The sequence below is a fragment of the Taeniopygia guttata genome, chromosome Z (genome assembly GCF_048771995.1).
Source record: "Taeniopygia guttata chromosome Z, bTaeGut7.mat, whole genome shotgun sequence".
Lineage (NCBI taxonomy): Eukaryota > Metazoa > Chordata > Aves > Passeriformes > Estrildidae > Taeniopygia > Taeniopygia guttata.
The window spans coordinates 17,450,030-17,465,261 of NC_133063.1; the positions used below are offsets into that span (position 1 = coordinate 17,450,030).

General features: G+C 38.7%; 1 protein-coding gene and 1 long non-coding RNA gene across 3 annotated transcripts in view; one reads left to right on the forward strand and one right to left on the reverse strand.

Moving 5' to 3' along the window:
* LOC140681884 (uncharacterized) overlaps positions 1-3,272 on the reverse strand; it is a 40,856-nt gene extending 37,584 nt beyond the window's left edge. The window contains exon 1 of one of the 2 annotated variants that reach the window (XR_012053096.1): positions 2,969-3,272. This is a non-coding gene — a long non-coding RNA (uncharacterized lncRNA). The remainder of the gene's footprint in view (positions 1-2,968) is intronic. The other variant, XR_012053095.1, reaches the window with a different exon arrangement.
* Positions 3,273-3,388: 116 nt separating this feature from the next.
* The window catches only part of RORB (RAR related orphan receptor B), a 138,446-nt gene continuing 126,602 nt past the window's right edge, over positions 3,389-15,232 (forward strand). The window contains exon 1 of the mRNA XM_012577416.5: positions 3,389-3,853. Within this exon, the coding sequence (XP_012432870.3) occupies positions 3,847-3,853 (7 nt within the window). The 5' untranslated portion in view covers positions 3,389-3,846. The remainder of the gene's footprint in view (positions 3,854-15,232) is intronic.

The window sequence follows — 15,232 nt, forward strand, 5'->3', positions numbered from 1 at the left end:
ATTTTGACTATATGGTGCATCTGGCTTCCTTTCATGCCAACAGAAATTAGCCTTTGATACTCAGGGGAATGAAATGGGACCTGCCTGATACAGTTTGCTTTGACTATTCATTCAGTACTTTTTAATAAAGCAACTAAATTAGGCATAACTTGCTACAGCTCTAATGAACATATAGAAAATTATTAAAATGATAAAAGTAGGTAGCCTTAAATACTGTCTTAGAAGATTGTGATCCAAAGAGCCTTGGAAAGGTGCTAATGCAAGTGAATATTCTGAAAAGCAATTCCTCACTGTTATTTTGCAGTGAAAATACAATAGCAATAATATAGCTCTTTAGCCATAAAATATTAGTTTATATTTTGAAGCAAAACAAATTATTTGTTATATTTAAACTATATTTGTCTGACATTTTCTAAACTTCTATGAATCACTCACCTGAAATGAGAAAAACCCGAAAAGGCTCTCTTTGAAACCTATGATAACTAACATCTTTGAAGAATAGTGGGATAAATTGTACTACTCCGTTTATTTAACTATTGAAAATATGTGTTAAGTTTTTTAATATTCTCTAAATTTCTGTATGACTTCAGATCATGTGGCTTTCTTGTGTGTCATTTACCTGCTTCAATATATAACAGTTTCAAGTAGCTTTGTGTTTTTAAATACAGTATTTGTAATTTCTCTGGCTCTCACTGAAATTCACACTTCAGTGTGAATTTCACATATGTTATTAACATGTCATAATTCTTTCACCACCCTTACTAGTACTTAGTATACAATATTTAATAATAAATATTTTTAAAAATTAAATTTAACAAATTGCTCTAGCCAGTGAAGAAGTTATATCAGACATCATTGCACATATACTATATTGCAACAAGAAAGATGAATAAACTAAAAGTCTACCAAGGCTTCTAAAAATGGATAAATAAAAATTGCCACTCAATATGATAATAAGAAATGTAAATGGATTCCAGGGGCCAAATGATGTGGGTTTTGTAGAAAAAGAAAAAGAAAAAGAAAAAGAAAAAGAAAAAGAAAAAGAAAAAGAAAAAGAAAAAGAAAAAGGAAAAGGAAAAGGAAAAGGAAAAGGAAAAGGAAAAGGAAAAGGAAAAGGAAAAGGAAAAGGAAAAAGAAAAAGAAAAAGAAAAAGAAAAAGAAAAAGAAAAAGAAAAAGAAAAAGAAAAAGAAAAAGAATATTGTTCTCAAAATCAAGCTAAGAATGAATAATGAGATTTTTTTCTCCATTGTCAAAAGCACCACACAAATCCCATATAAAGATGACCCAGAACCACTGTAATAGTGTAAGGTATTTTGAGTGCACAGCAGAGCAACTAGACAGCTTGTTATTTACCTAATAAATTTTGATTGGTGTTAAGATGCAGCTTGAAAACAATTAAATCTAAAAATCATGTTGACATAACCAAGAACAAGATGTTTTGACAATATGAAAAGAGAGTGCGTGCCTCATCTTATAATTCATCTGTCTTTTGTTCCTGCTGTTGATGAATCTCCAGTAGGGGAAAAAAAAGTTCTCGTTCCAATACAACAAGTAGATGGAATCTCTGCTATCTCTCCTAGTTGCTTTTGTAAGAGCCACAAGCACTATTCATCAAATTCCATATTAGATATCAGGTAAATTATACCTATTATGAGATGAGACTTCCTAACACGGTTTGCAAAGTGATGCATAAGAGTTGTTTTATTGCAGTTACCTCAGAAACTTTTGAGCATGAAGAACAGATTGAAGAGATGGTTTGTGGGAAAATCCATAGAAGAGAATCCTGGAGGCAAGCCTAACTAGCACCAACCACATCTGCTAAAATCCCAATTAAAAAGAAAACATGCCACTGTAAATTCCACGTCTTGTGAAGTGAAAAGATGGAGAACACGTAACTGTTACTGAAAGGTGTGCTGATATAAGTAGACTAAAAGCCAAGTAATTGGTAAAAGATTCTGGATGAGAGCCCACGTAAGTATTAACAACTTTGCATGCAGTATATAAATTGCACAAATACAATGGTCAAGAATATAAATGCCATCTAGTATCTTAGGAACTAAGAATTTTCTTTTTTTTTCTTTTTTTTAACTGACCCTGTCTTCACTACAGTGAATGCAGTTAAAATTCACCATGGTCAAGTAAATCTAGACATTTGCAATACTGGCAGAGTTGATTCTTTCATGTCTTTGTCAGTTGCAATTCAAACAGGTGTTTGAAAGAGGCTAACCACAAGAACTTGCTTCCACTAAACCCTGTAACCTTGTTCCCCAAGAACAAAGCTATGCCAGTTTGCACTAACATTTCACTTTGTATCTTTCCTACAATAAATCGTAAGATAGCAAAAGTCATCAAACGTATGATTTCTTGCAAAACAGACATAATAGAACTTAGTGTGATAATTCATGTAGGAACAAATAAGTCTACTTTGCTATGTCCATACTTAATTAAACAGTATGAAATATGTATCCCATTTTGATTTATGAGGTCGATATAGTAACTTTGTATGGATACATACATTTTAGTTAAATCAGAAGCTTTTTTTTTTTTTTTCATTTTAGAAGCTAGGAACTGTAAACCTTGATAATAGGGAATTGTTTTAAGATGTCTTACTGAGCTCCGGTTTTGTTCCATGAGCTATCATACAGGAGGAAAAAAAAAAACCACAAAAAAACAGTAATTGAAAAGATCTCGTTGTCTTTGTGTTTGTTTGGGTGCTTTTTGTTGCCGAGTTTTTTTTTTTTTTTCTTTTGTTTGTTTTGGGGGGTTGTTGTCTGGTTGTGTTTTTTTTTTTTTTCCGGGAACAAACATCAGTTTGTCTATCAGTTAATCAGAGGGAAAGTTCTGAGTCGTGAAAATCTTGCCGGCCGCAGAACACATTGGTTTCTGCAGAACCTTGTCCTAGTCTTGCGCCAGAAAACAAATTGCCTTCGACGTCCAGATTCACTCTTTAATGAGAAAATGACTCACCACCAAACTTTCCCATTCCCGTCGGAAAATGAAGTTTCCCGATGACGGTCACACCGTGGTGACTGAGCGCTTTCGCCTTTCTCCCCGGAGACACCGCCTCCTCACAAACAACGCCACGCGGGGTGACTCTCCGCGCCCGCTGCCTTTCTCTACAAGCTCCGGAGCTCTGCACGCCGGTCTCACCCTCGCCTGCCGGGCAGGACCCACCGGCGCTCCCAGGGCGAGCACAAGTTGCGGCGCGGACCGCGCGGAGCCCGCGGGGCCGGGCCGGGCCGGGCCGGGCCGGGCAGCGGCGGCGGCGCACGGGGCCACCCGCGGCGGCGGAGCCGGGCGGGCCGCGGCGATTGGCGGCGGCGCTGACAGCGGGCGGGGCGGCGGCGGCGGCGGCACCGCCCAGCCCGCGCTATAAGCCTCTTTGCCGCTTTCTCACTGGGTCTCATTTTCGCTCCGTGCGTTGCTGTGTCTGCGCAGTGGAAATCCGCAACGGGGAGCTGCTGAGGGGCGCCGTTGTCATGTGAAAGCGCACATGCTCTGCCATCCACGCGGCATCCCCCTCTCTTCTGCCTCCGCGTGTTTTTCCTGTTTTTTTCTAACGTAACTCCTTTCCTCCTCCTCCCCTGCTCAGCCCCTCGCCTCCGCTCAGGCGCCCCCCGCAGAGGCTCCGCCGCGGGCAGTCGCGGGGCGGCCGCCCCGGAGCAGCGCGCCCGGCGGCGGGGAGCCCGTGGAGCCGCGCCCCGCGGAGCCGCCCCGGAGGTATGGTTTTCCCGGCGGTGCAGAGCTGCGGCGGCTGCCACCTTCGCGGGTGTTGAGACGGGACTTGTGCGGTGCAGTTCCTGGGCTCCTAGCTTCATGACTGCGCGGAGCGGGGAACCAACACCATGCGAGGTAAGTGGGCCGGGAGGGGCGGCTCTCTTTTGGGAAAGGCGCTGGGGAACGGGCTGGAGAAGTGATTTCGTACTAGGGAGAGTGTCCGGGGGAGAAAGTTGATGGGTGGTGCCTGCCTGCCGGAGTGGCTACTGACGGCATGATTCCCGCACCCGCGGGGCCGCGGCCCCGACCGAGGAGCCTTCCGGGGCAGATGGTGGCGGACACCCGCCGCGTCCCTGTCCCGGGGAGCCCAGCGCCGCCCTGGCCCGTGCCGGGGGGCAGAAGGGAGGGAGGCTCAGGTGGTGGGCAGTGTCTGTGCCGTGAGGTCTGCACCTGCAGCTGCCCGCGGGGCGCGGCAGATCGTCCCATACAGCGGAACCCGCTGGCGCTTGGTCCCGGGTCGCTGCCAGCACGGAGAGGGGCTGCCCTTTTCTCCCCAAAGTTATCTGGACTTTGTTCCCTAACCGCACGTCGTCTGGAGGCCCCTGTTCCCCATGGGTTGCTAATTGGGCGGCAAGGGTTGCTCTGCCCGGGAGCCCCGTGCCCGCAGGTGTCTTGGGGTCCCCGAGCCTGTGCTGCCTGCACAGCCCGATCGTGGAGGGCAGGAGAGACTCCTGCGGGGCTTGCAGCCGCACTCGGTAGGGTCCCGCCGGAGAACGGAGTATCGCCGCTGACGGGACACCGCGGGCATGGAGAGCTGCTTGTGCGGTGGGGCTGGAGAGAGGCTGCGTGCTGGCACGCCGGGCACACGGGTGGGTGTGTAGGGCAGCGCAGGACATGGGAACGCGTTGTTTCCGCGTTTCCCAGGACCAGACTCCCCCGGGCCCCATCCCCGAACAAGGCGATCACCGACACCGGAGCCAGAACAACCCCTGCCAGCTTCGGGCGTCCGCGGGGTTTACACAGCTCCTCCGCTCCTCACCTTCCACCTTGTCCTTTGTCACCCAGTTTGGCAGCGGGGTTGCTTGCCTCACCCATGGCTTGGTATAAGGGACAAAAAGTAGTCTGTACCGGAGTGTTGGAACTGAGGAGAAGGGCGTATGGGAAGTGGGACACGCTTGGGGTGACAGCTGCGCTGCATGCAGATTTCTTGATCTTCTGTTAAGGACGGGACACACATACTATAAAGAACTTCTAGCTAGAATTTCAGTTTGTTTGATGTCATCTCCTGTAACAGCATGTGTTAACAGCAATAACAAATCACACGTGTGTAACTTGCTTTAAAGGAATTGTAGCTATGACATTTGCACAGATCGACTTAAAAAGACCTTCTTTTCCCCCAGCATTCTTTGTTAGGTTGTTGGTTGTGGGGCATCTGGCAATAACTTGCTAAAAGATGTTTGTTTTTCTTAAGAGCAACAGGAAACAAGCGAAAACACTCAGTTCTGTAAAGTGTCCCCTGTTGCAGCTTTGTGGCTTGGGTTGGAGGTTTGCTATTTGTCTGAGTATGGGTTTTTGTGGGTTTTGGTAATATTTGTGCTTTTTGTTTGGGTTTTTTCGTTCTGTGTTTTTCTGCGCACCAGAGCGCCTCCAATTTGATTAAAGCCAGTCATTGTCTCAGGGGTTGTTTTTCAAAACGTGCCCATCCAGTGACCCCTAGTCAGGAGCCCCAACTCCCCTTTCTGTGGGCAGTTCATCCTCACGAGCCGTGGCCTACACAAAGGTGAGGAGTTATGTCCTCCATCTCCTCAAATGCTTTCCTTCTAAACAAGGCCCATGATGGTCTAGCTGTGCTGGGCAGGGAGAAAGAAGCAGATCTTGTTGTGCATCTGGTTACATCTGCTAGATCTGCCCCAGCTCCGTAGCCATCTCTACCACCCCTTTAGCTGTGCTTTCAGCCACTGTGAAGTGGTGCAGCTCTGCCCCTAGAATGCACACTAGTATTTGCATCGAATTTATGAACTCAATAGGGAGTTTACAGGTGGGGGAAAAAGGGCTGGGATGGATGGAGGAGAAAAACAGGCAACTTTTATTCTTGTTTGAAACTCATGTACAAGAAGTCAGTAAAGTGAAGTTTTACAACAGGGGTGTGTGCATGCAAGAGCAGTGCTTCATAACACCTCAATTAAGAAGGAGCATTACATGTTAATGGAGCATCTGTCTTTGTGGCTTTTCAAATAATGGAAATAAACAAGTGTTACAGTTCACAGATTATGAGCTCCCATGATTTGGTGCTTTTAGAGAGCTGTGAGCCTTCTTGTAAGAGTGTAGCTGTTTTCAACTGTATTTGCACTTGGTTTGAAGGAGGAAGCGCTCAGTCTTGAACATGTGAGCTGTTCCCTCAAACTTTCCCAGCTGTACTGTGATCCTTCCAAGCTGCAGTTGATGCAGTTAGCACAACATACCTGGGATGTGTAGTGGCTGCTGTGGTTCATTACTGCTCCACACTGGAGATGGAGGCCAAAAAGTGCCTGAAAATACCCAGCCTGTGTTACTGCCTGCTGAATTTCAAAGCACTGGTCAGTCACACAGACTGTCAGTTGTCCCATTCCGTGGAAGCCAAGCTAACATTTTCAGCTGTTGTTGCAGTCATTGGTCATGTTCTATCCAAAATAATAATTTTCTGCACTTCAAACCTTGATTTCAACTCCATTAAGTATATGTTGCCACACTGAATCACAGCAGAACAATATACAGGACACTGAGGTCCTGATATTTCCTTCTGAATGGAAAATGGAAATTTTTTTGGAGTTGATGACTTATATACCAGTATTTTATGGAGGGAAACATAGGTGTAAAAGAAATTTACAGTGAGTGTTCATCACAGTCTTCCTTCCATCTGTCCCACTCCCAGCAACATCCTGTGAGGGAGTTAAGAACATAGTATGTGTACTTCAGTATATTTTTTAGAAAAAGAGAACAAAAAAAGCACTAAAATGATTGTGCTATTTAACTTAAAAAGAAGACTTACATTTTCCGTTCCAGTTTATTTCTTACTAAAATTATTTGTAAAGTTTAAAGCTATTAAAAGTTAGTCAATTCTGTGTATAATGCAGCTGTTATGCAAATGTGGAAAGTTGTGGCAAAAAAAAAGTGTCAAAATAGCTACTTCTACACAGGGAACATGCTACTCGTACACATACAAAAGTCAATTTTGCAATTGTAACTATTCGAGTTGTGAAAGTGACATTAGTATCCAAGTCCACTTATTACAGTAGTAATAGTTATACTTTTAGTTTTAAATGTTACTAAAAGCATTTTTGTTACATTTAAAAAAAAGGAGCACTACAACCCCCTGAAGCCAAGTTATTTAAGTGAGTTTTCTGTGTAGTTTTTTCTTGTTGCTGTCAGTATAAGCAATAAGGCATGTTGCATGATGTTATGTAGCTATTCCATTTTCTTAGCATGACTGAAATATTTGTAGGAAATTAGAAAAGTGATCAGACAAATTCTATATGCAGTATTTCTAAGCGAGCTTATTAACTAACACATACAAAGACACTGGCTTGCTTAGAATGTCTCCATAATTGAGTAGATGAGTGCAGGGAATCTTTATAGACTCATTAACTTCAAAGGAAAATTATTTTGCAATTTATTCCAGGAAAAGTAAATATATCTCTATTTGTAATGTGTAACATTAATATTCTAAAATACATTGATGGCACTGAGTATTTAAAGAAGGACTTAGGACCTTACACCACCATTGTAGAACCAATTTGTCCTCACAGTGTAGTGCATCTAGCAACTCCTTTATTGAATGATGTTATTTGACTTCATTGGGATGCCTTGATATGTGATAAAGCACAAGTTTCTGGTGTTAGGTGTTCCCAGTTAAATTTAATAAATGTCAGTAATAAACTGTGTCACATAAAAGAAAAAAAAATACAGATGTATATAGTCAATAAACAGTGACACCCCTCTAGAATGAACAAAAGTAAAAGGGAAAGCATGAGTGCCCCTTTGTACCTCAGAAATACTTTTACTTTGCATTGGATCATACTTACATTCCATACAGTATCTTCCATTTATCTTTACTTGTAATGTGCTACAGTATTGGGGATCAAAGGAGAGTACCTAATGGAAGTTCATCAATTGATAACTATATGATTTAATAGCATATAGATATTATATAAAATCTTTTTAATCATATAATTATTTTTTAAGTTAGCATTTTTTTTTATTAGATGGAAGTGTGGTGACAGTTAATTTAAAAACTACAAAAATACCATGTGCACTGGCTGGGAATAATTTCTCTTTTGTGGTATGGAAAATATCTCACTTCCACTGTTGGTCTTTTACAAATCCAGTGGCAAGCAGTAAGTTGGTATGATTTTTCTAATTTGACAGTGTAGTATAGAGGTCATTTAAATGGTGTTTTATGGTTAAAAACTATTTTTGGCATTTGAGGAGTGAATCTGTCAGGAAAAAAAATTTGAGTAGACATGAATTCTGGAAGTCATAATTCCTGTTTAGAATGTACTTGTGATAATTTGTGGAAAGTCTTTAGGGTGCTGTGGAAGATATGGCTATATATCATAGTGATACCTGTCTCCTCAAAAACATGTGGGTAAGGTATACCTTCAACAGTACTGAGATTTATTAAACAATTCCGGGGCCCAGGGTCTGCGGTAGTGTGCACACTGGTTACCTGACACAGGAAAACTGTTCAAAGGGGTGAAAGATTGAACTAATCATCTGGTGAATAGAAATGAGCTTTACTAGTACAGCAGTATAATGGCTTATGTTAACTAGTTGTTTTGTAGTCCATACACTGCCCTTTCATCCATGACCGTGTCAATTTTGCTTTTAATGAGGGAAATCACAGGTCTTATGTTTATGGTAAATTGTGCTACATATATTAGTTGCTCCAGTTTCAAAACTGAAATAATTGAAAAATATAAAGTCTGAGCATTGCTACACAATCATGAGATAACAGTAGTATGTTAGTGGTCATACATTGTTTTACAGTTCTAAGATCTGTCTTAGATCAGTTGCTGTTGAGCTTAGTAATAAACCTGTTATATCAACTTAAATCAAAGTGTAAATTTAAAAAAAACTGATACATTTGAATTTAAAATCAGTTTCTTTAAACAGTAATTTTAACAGCTTTGTACATTTAGCACAGTTCGGGCTTTCCATAATGACTTTCATAGACTAGCTGTAGATGTCAAAATGTTGTTCTTTGTGCTCTGTGTTTAAAAAAGTTCAGTGTTGTTTTTTCTTCTGATTCTGTATGCAGTCTGGCAAAGTCTACAGTGCAGCTTGGAGAATAAAACATTACAGTGTCACTGGGGGTGGCAGACAGAAGGTGCCTTTTGGATTGTGTCATTTCCCTGTTTGTTTCTAATATTGGTTTCATGAGCATATTAAAAACTCTAATTTATGCACAGGATTGAGAATACAGTACAGCTGTGATGGCTTGGTCCTTATTTGTTTGAATAATGCTTACTCACTTGAGTGGTCCTATTAATGAGATATTTGGCCCTCTGCATTTTTTCAGTCTTGGAACTATTTTTTGTGAAACAGAAATGTTTGTGCTTAACTTTTCCAGACACATTCTTCTGGAAGTTTATGCAAACAGCTTAACAGCTGTTTCTGCCTCTGCTACAAGTATATACGCTAATTTAGCTTGACTTAAATGTTGTTACTTTGCTGTTAATTGTGAATTATTTTGATGAATTGCCAATTAAAATGCATGTATACAATTTTTATGGAGGATCTACTCTTTTACTGCTGCACAAAAATGCAATAATTTTTTAAAACATAAATTTAAAATCTGGATTTTAAATTTACATTTTAATTATATCTGGATCATGGCCATTTAAAACCACATACTTATTAAAGAGTAAGCATCAAGTAATTGTGTTTGCTTGACAAACTCATTTATGAAGAGTTGTCGTGGGCCTTGTGTATGTGAGCAGCTGAGTTAGGGTTTATAAGACTATTCACAGAAATAAGGCAAACTGAATTTAAGACTGCTTGTTATGTGTCCCTTGGAAACTCAGTGATTTAGGATTGTAAATGATTATAAAGGCCACAGGGAATCAATATCATAAGAAGCATGCCAAATTACAAAAAATCTTCTTGCTCGGAAATTTCAGTAAAATCACCTTCCAGTTGTCACTCTGCTGTTTTTCAGTGTTTGAATACTGCTGTTTGCTTATAAATATTTGCTGGAAAGCAGTGTTTGTGGATATGCTACATGTTTTATCTGCTGAAGCTGACACATAAAAAGTATTCAAAAATATTGTTCTTCTGCCAATTACCAATAAACTACTTTGTTTAATTGTTATGCTTAGGCTTATTGCTGTGTTGTTGCTAGTAAATAGTGGCCAAGCAAAGATTGGAAAGATCTTTAAGTAAAGATCAGGAAAATACATATATTTTTATTGTATTTGTGCATGAATCTGCTACACAGGGTAATAAATATTTTAGTATGATTAAAAAGAAATATAATTTAAAGGGCAATTTTGATTATTATTACAAAATCAGTCTGTAAAGCAGTCTATTTATAGATGTTCCTCAGGTGATTTCCTATTTAACTGATTTATTTTTGTTACACATGGTCACTTAGGTTTCCTGAACAAGCAAACTACTTCCATAACAAAATTTCTCTTTTTAGGAGTCATATTTCTTGTTCATTAATACATGATATTGATAAGTGAGGTTATCCTTCAGAGTGATACTAGTAAAGAAGACATGCATTCACATTACATGTAATTTTTTCTCCCCCTCTGAAGGAATCCTTTAGAGGAAAAACATCTTTACAAGCAATCCATTTGTTACAGGTTTCAGTTGTTGATGTTTTTTCAGTTTTGTTTCTTCTCTTTGTTTTGTGGGGGGTTTTCTGGGGTTTTTTGTTTTGTTTTTTTTGGGGGGTTTTCTGGGGTTTTTTGTTTTGTTTTTTTGGGGTTTTTTAATGAACACATTCATGGGAGAAAAACAGTTAGGTCAAAAGAAGGCAAAAAAATTAAATTGCAGTTCAGTCTACTGTCAAAATAATGAGCTGTCAAGTAGGTAACATAATACATTTTGTTGGTTTTGGGTGAAATTATGGTTCTCCTAAAATAAACCTCAAATGTAAAACGTAAAGACACAGCTGTTTATAAATAAGCAAGTTTTAAATTATTATTCCCACTACAACAGGAGGTAAAGAGTGATAGGCTTTATGCACTTGCATAGTTTTTGGAGGTTAGATTATTTAGTGTGCATTACACATTGAAAGTGTACACTTCCTTCAGAGAGATTTGGAAACTAGTCTCAGTCCAAAGCTGGTGGCATGTATCTGTTAACTAGAATACTGAGAACTGTTCAGCAAATATTTTTCCAGAAGATTTACTGGAAATAAGGATCTTTTGAAGAAGGACAGTTTAGGGATTTTAGTATATATGAACTGTATAAAACAGAATTTAACAAAATTAAGGACAATATTTTCATGAAAAGCGCTGTTTAGAGCCACTGATGTGTCTTGTCTTCTCTTTCCTTCTTGGAAAATATGTCTAGTTTAACTAGGTGAGGGTAAATTTCTGCCAGTCAGCTTTTTGATTTGAGAGCCTGCCACAGAAGTGCATTTTGGAAATCCTAAGACTTCCCTGCTGACACATTTTTCCTTGATCATGTGTGCATGTCAGCAGTGCAGTACTGGTTTTGCTTTTCTAAACAAGATGGAAAATGAAAATAAATATTACATTTCAGGTCCTGGCTGAATGGTGAAACTGGTGCTCTGTTGTCCTTCATATTTGTCGGTCTGGAAGAAGAATGAAGCATCAGCTGGCTATGAAAAGCATTGCTTACTTCAGTGCACATTGTTTGGGGGATTTTGTAAAATATTTGTACAATGAACTGTATTTGGTAATTAATTGGAATGAACTGAAAGTAACTGGAATAATCTGAAGGGAGAGACCATGCACAAGAATTGAGGCCAGATACTCAAATGCAGTGGCAGCACAAATATAAACAAATGCAGCACAGTCTAGTGGCACAGAGAAGTAATGGCATTAGAGAACCCATGTATTAATAGGGCACAATGCCATACATTGGTATCATCTTTGTGAAGAAAAGACACTTAACTTTTGGAAAGAGTTCCACTGGTGGCCAAGGAGAAATTAATTTAATTTGTTTAGGACGTTATATTAAACCTGTTATTGTTTTCTTTCTGTGTATTATGTAAGCTGTTCAAGTACTGTTATTAGAAGTGTCTGTCAGCTAGCCAGACTTCTCCTTTTAATTAAACAAAACACTCTCTCTGTAGGAATACTTATGAAAATGGAAAGGTGATACATGAAATACCATCTTAACTGTTGTGCTTAATGTATGGAAACCTATAATATATATTATACTATATAATATATATGTATATATATAATATATACATTATATATATAATATATATTATTATTTATACATATTATCTATACAATATACATATTATATATATGCTATACATTATATATATAATATATAATGTAATATATACACAGTACTGCACCAGATGTCTTTTTTAGATATACCCACTAAAATACTGAGACATTAGCAATTAAAATTAACAGTGTATTGAAAAAAAGTAAAGATTAGCAACACTTCCACAGAATTTTCTCATTCAGAAATCTATATATTTTATTTAGAATACTAGTTTCCTTGTAGCCATAGCCAATTTTTGAAAATTCAGTTTATGTTACTCTCCCACATGAGTACTTGGAATAGGAAGATTAAAACAGCAATGTCAGTGAAGGCAAAATATAGTTGATTAACTTCCACTGAGAATAATTTAAACTACAGATTATTCCATGGCTTGAAGAATGTCATCATGTTCCACTACAATTTGTAAAACAATTCTACGTGTTTATGAAAATAAGCTCCTTATTCTGACCTGGTTGAGAAAAAAGGCATTACCAGTGCTGTAGCAATGGTTAGAGTATTAAAAGTAAAACTTCAAAAGTATTTAGTATTCTCCATAATTTAGGCATAATTTAATTAATATATTATTAAAATAACTGAAAGAAACATATTGCATGCAATATTCACTGTAACATTTAGAGAAATAATGATAACCACACAAAGATTTTTTTTTTTTCAGAAACTGTTTATATATGATAATGTTTCAAGCAAATATATACTACAGTAAATTGCATCAACTGAGTGAAATCTGTCTGCAGAGCTGTATGTCTTTGGAATAAAATTCCCTACAGACTTTTCTGGGATGTTTTATGTAAAAATCATAGTACAGTATGTTCTCATTGGTTATTTACAGTCCACTGTTTTTTTAGAAAATGGGAGAGATAATCAGTTTTGAGTTTAGTGGATAAGAGGGGAGAGAAGTGCCATCCTAATTCAGGTGCCTATGCAAAAGTCATTTTCTTCATGTATCATGGATTTGCATTTGCCAAAATTCCAATATTTATTTTTAAAGATATGATTGGCCAAGATGTGTCCTAAATCAGCATTCCTAAGAACTCTAGTGGAAGTGCCATGAAAACAGAACACTAAATAAGACCTTTTGCAGCAAGCTATTTTCAGGCTTCAGCAGAATTAAGGAGAAAAAGATTGTATCAGACACATCATAAAACTGACGGAGAGAAATGTATGCTTTCAAGAGGGAATTTAATCGGGAGAAAGAGAAAAGGGAGAGGTAAAAAAGGATGGTGAATTTGTATAAACAACAAACTGAATAGAAAGGCTGTTTTGAAATAGAGTTATGTTCAAGAAGCAAGTAGAAATATAAGGGAAAAGAACAATATAAAACAGAAGAGTGAGGTATTGGAAGGGGTTTTGATGTGAACAGTCCTGTACTACAAAGTGCTGGACTTCTCAGTTTCCACTCATTGCAGGGGAGTTAACTAAAATGGGCCTGCTATTGGAAATGAGAAAGAGGGAAGTGTAGTAACAGAAAAAGAGAAGAAAAATAAAGAAAAGAACAAAATACAATATGAATGTGTTCATTGGTGTTGCATGTAAATTTTTTGTAATGGGACTTCAAACTATTTGGTATTCAGCTAAATGCTAACATTAGCCATCCACTTCCATTTATTTCACTGTGTATATCCAGAGCTCCGCTACTCAGGAATGCTGCAAGTTGGGGCATCACATATACAGTTATGTAAGCTGTCTGTACAAGCTTGGCATTCACTGCACTTCAGCCAAGTTACTTATTTGTGATATTGAAATGTCATTTGCAAAAGATGTCAAAAATTGATCTTTTTAAACTCTGGATCAATCCAGATTAGGTTTGGTTATATTTTTCCCCTATCTTTCTATTATTTTTTCTCTTCACCTTTTTCTGATTTTTTTTTTTCTGTCACTTTTGTTGAAAAGTTGTACACTCAGAAAGCTACTTGTGACTGAAACTCATTCACTTGTTAGAAAATGTATAATTGGTTCCCTAAGCTATAACATACATCTCTGTTACAGAGAGTTATTTTGTTCCTTCTAACCTTTTGTTTAATTTGGTTTGCTTTGCTTGGGGTATGCTGCTACAAAGAAATAAGCAGTTTGTTAAATCTTAGCCAGTTTATATCTCCATGAAGTACCTCTATGAGATTATGCTTGTAGTCTTGGAAAAAGATGAGATGCTTGAGAGTTGAATCTCTGCTTCCCTATTGCTTCTTGCTTGCCAGCACCTGCTCTTTCTCCTGTCTGGTAAATAAATATGCTGTTATCTTTCCATTTGTTTGTTGGGTTTGTTTGTTTGGTTTGTTTTTGTGGGCTTTTTGGCAGTGGGGTGTTGGGGGGTTTTGGTAGGTTTTTTGTTGTTGTTTTTACTTGTTTGAGGGGAGGGATTGTTTGATTGGCGTTTTTGATTGTTTTGTGGGGTTTTGGTGGTTTTTGATGTTTGGTTTGGCTGGTTTTTTGTTGTTATTTTTAAAAAGAAAACCACGGATTTGTTACCTAAATTTTAGCTTTTGGGGATGCTGAAAATACATGGCAATAAAGGAAGAGTGTCCTATCTGATTGCAGCATAAAATTTTTTTGTAAGACAGAAAAAACATCTTCAGATTTTCTTTCCATGCTCACAAGAAAAAGAGAAATGGAGAATGCTCTTACAATGCTCTCCATTTCTCCAAGACCAGGGTAATTTTTCAGTATATGCCCTTGACTAACTTTTCTTTCTATAGCAGCCCCACAGAGTTTATTACAGAACCCAGCAGTTGCAGAAGTCTCCATGACCAAAAATATCTCAATTTTCAGAAAACTACACGGAAAGTGTAGGAGGTACATTTATATGAAGTCTCTTGATTTCCCACATCCCTCCTGGAATTTTCTGTAAGTCCTAAGCATAAAACAGGCAGAATGCCAAGCTGTCATCCGTTAACATCTATTTCATCCTCTCACAGGATCAGTTGAGCTAGAGGAGAGTATATGTCTCAGAGTATTTATGCTATTGCTGAAATGTTTAGGAATGCATCTGATTTTGAGCCAGTCTTAAGCTGTATTGTCTTTTGGGCACAAATGAGCAGCAGT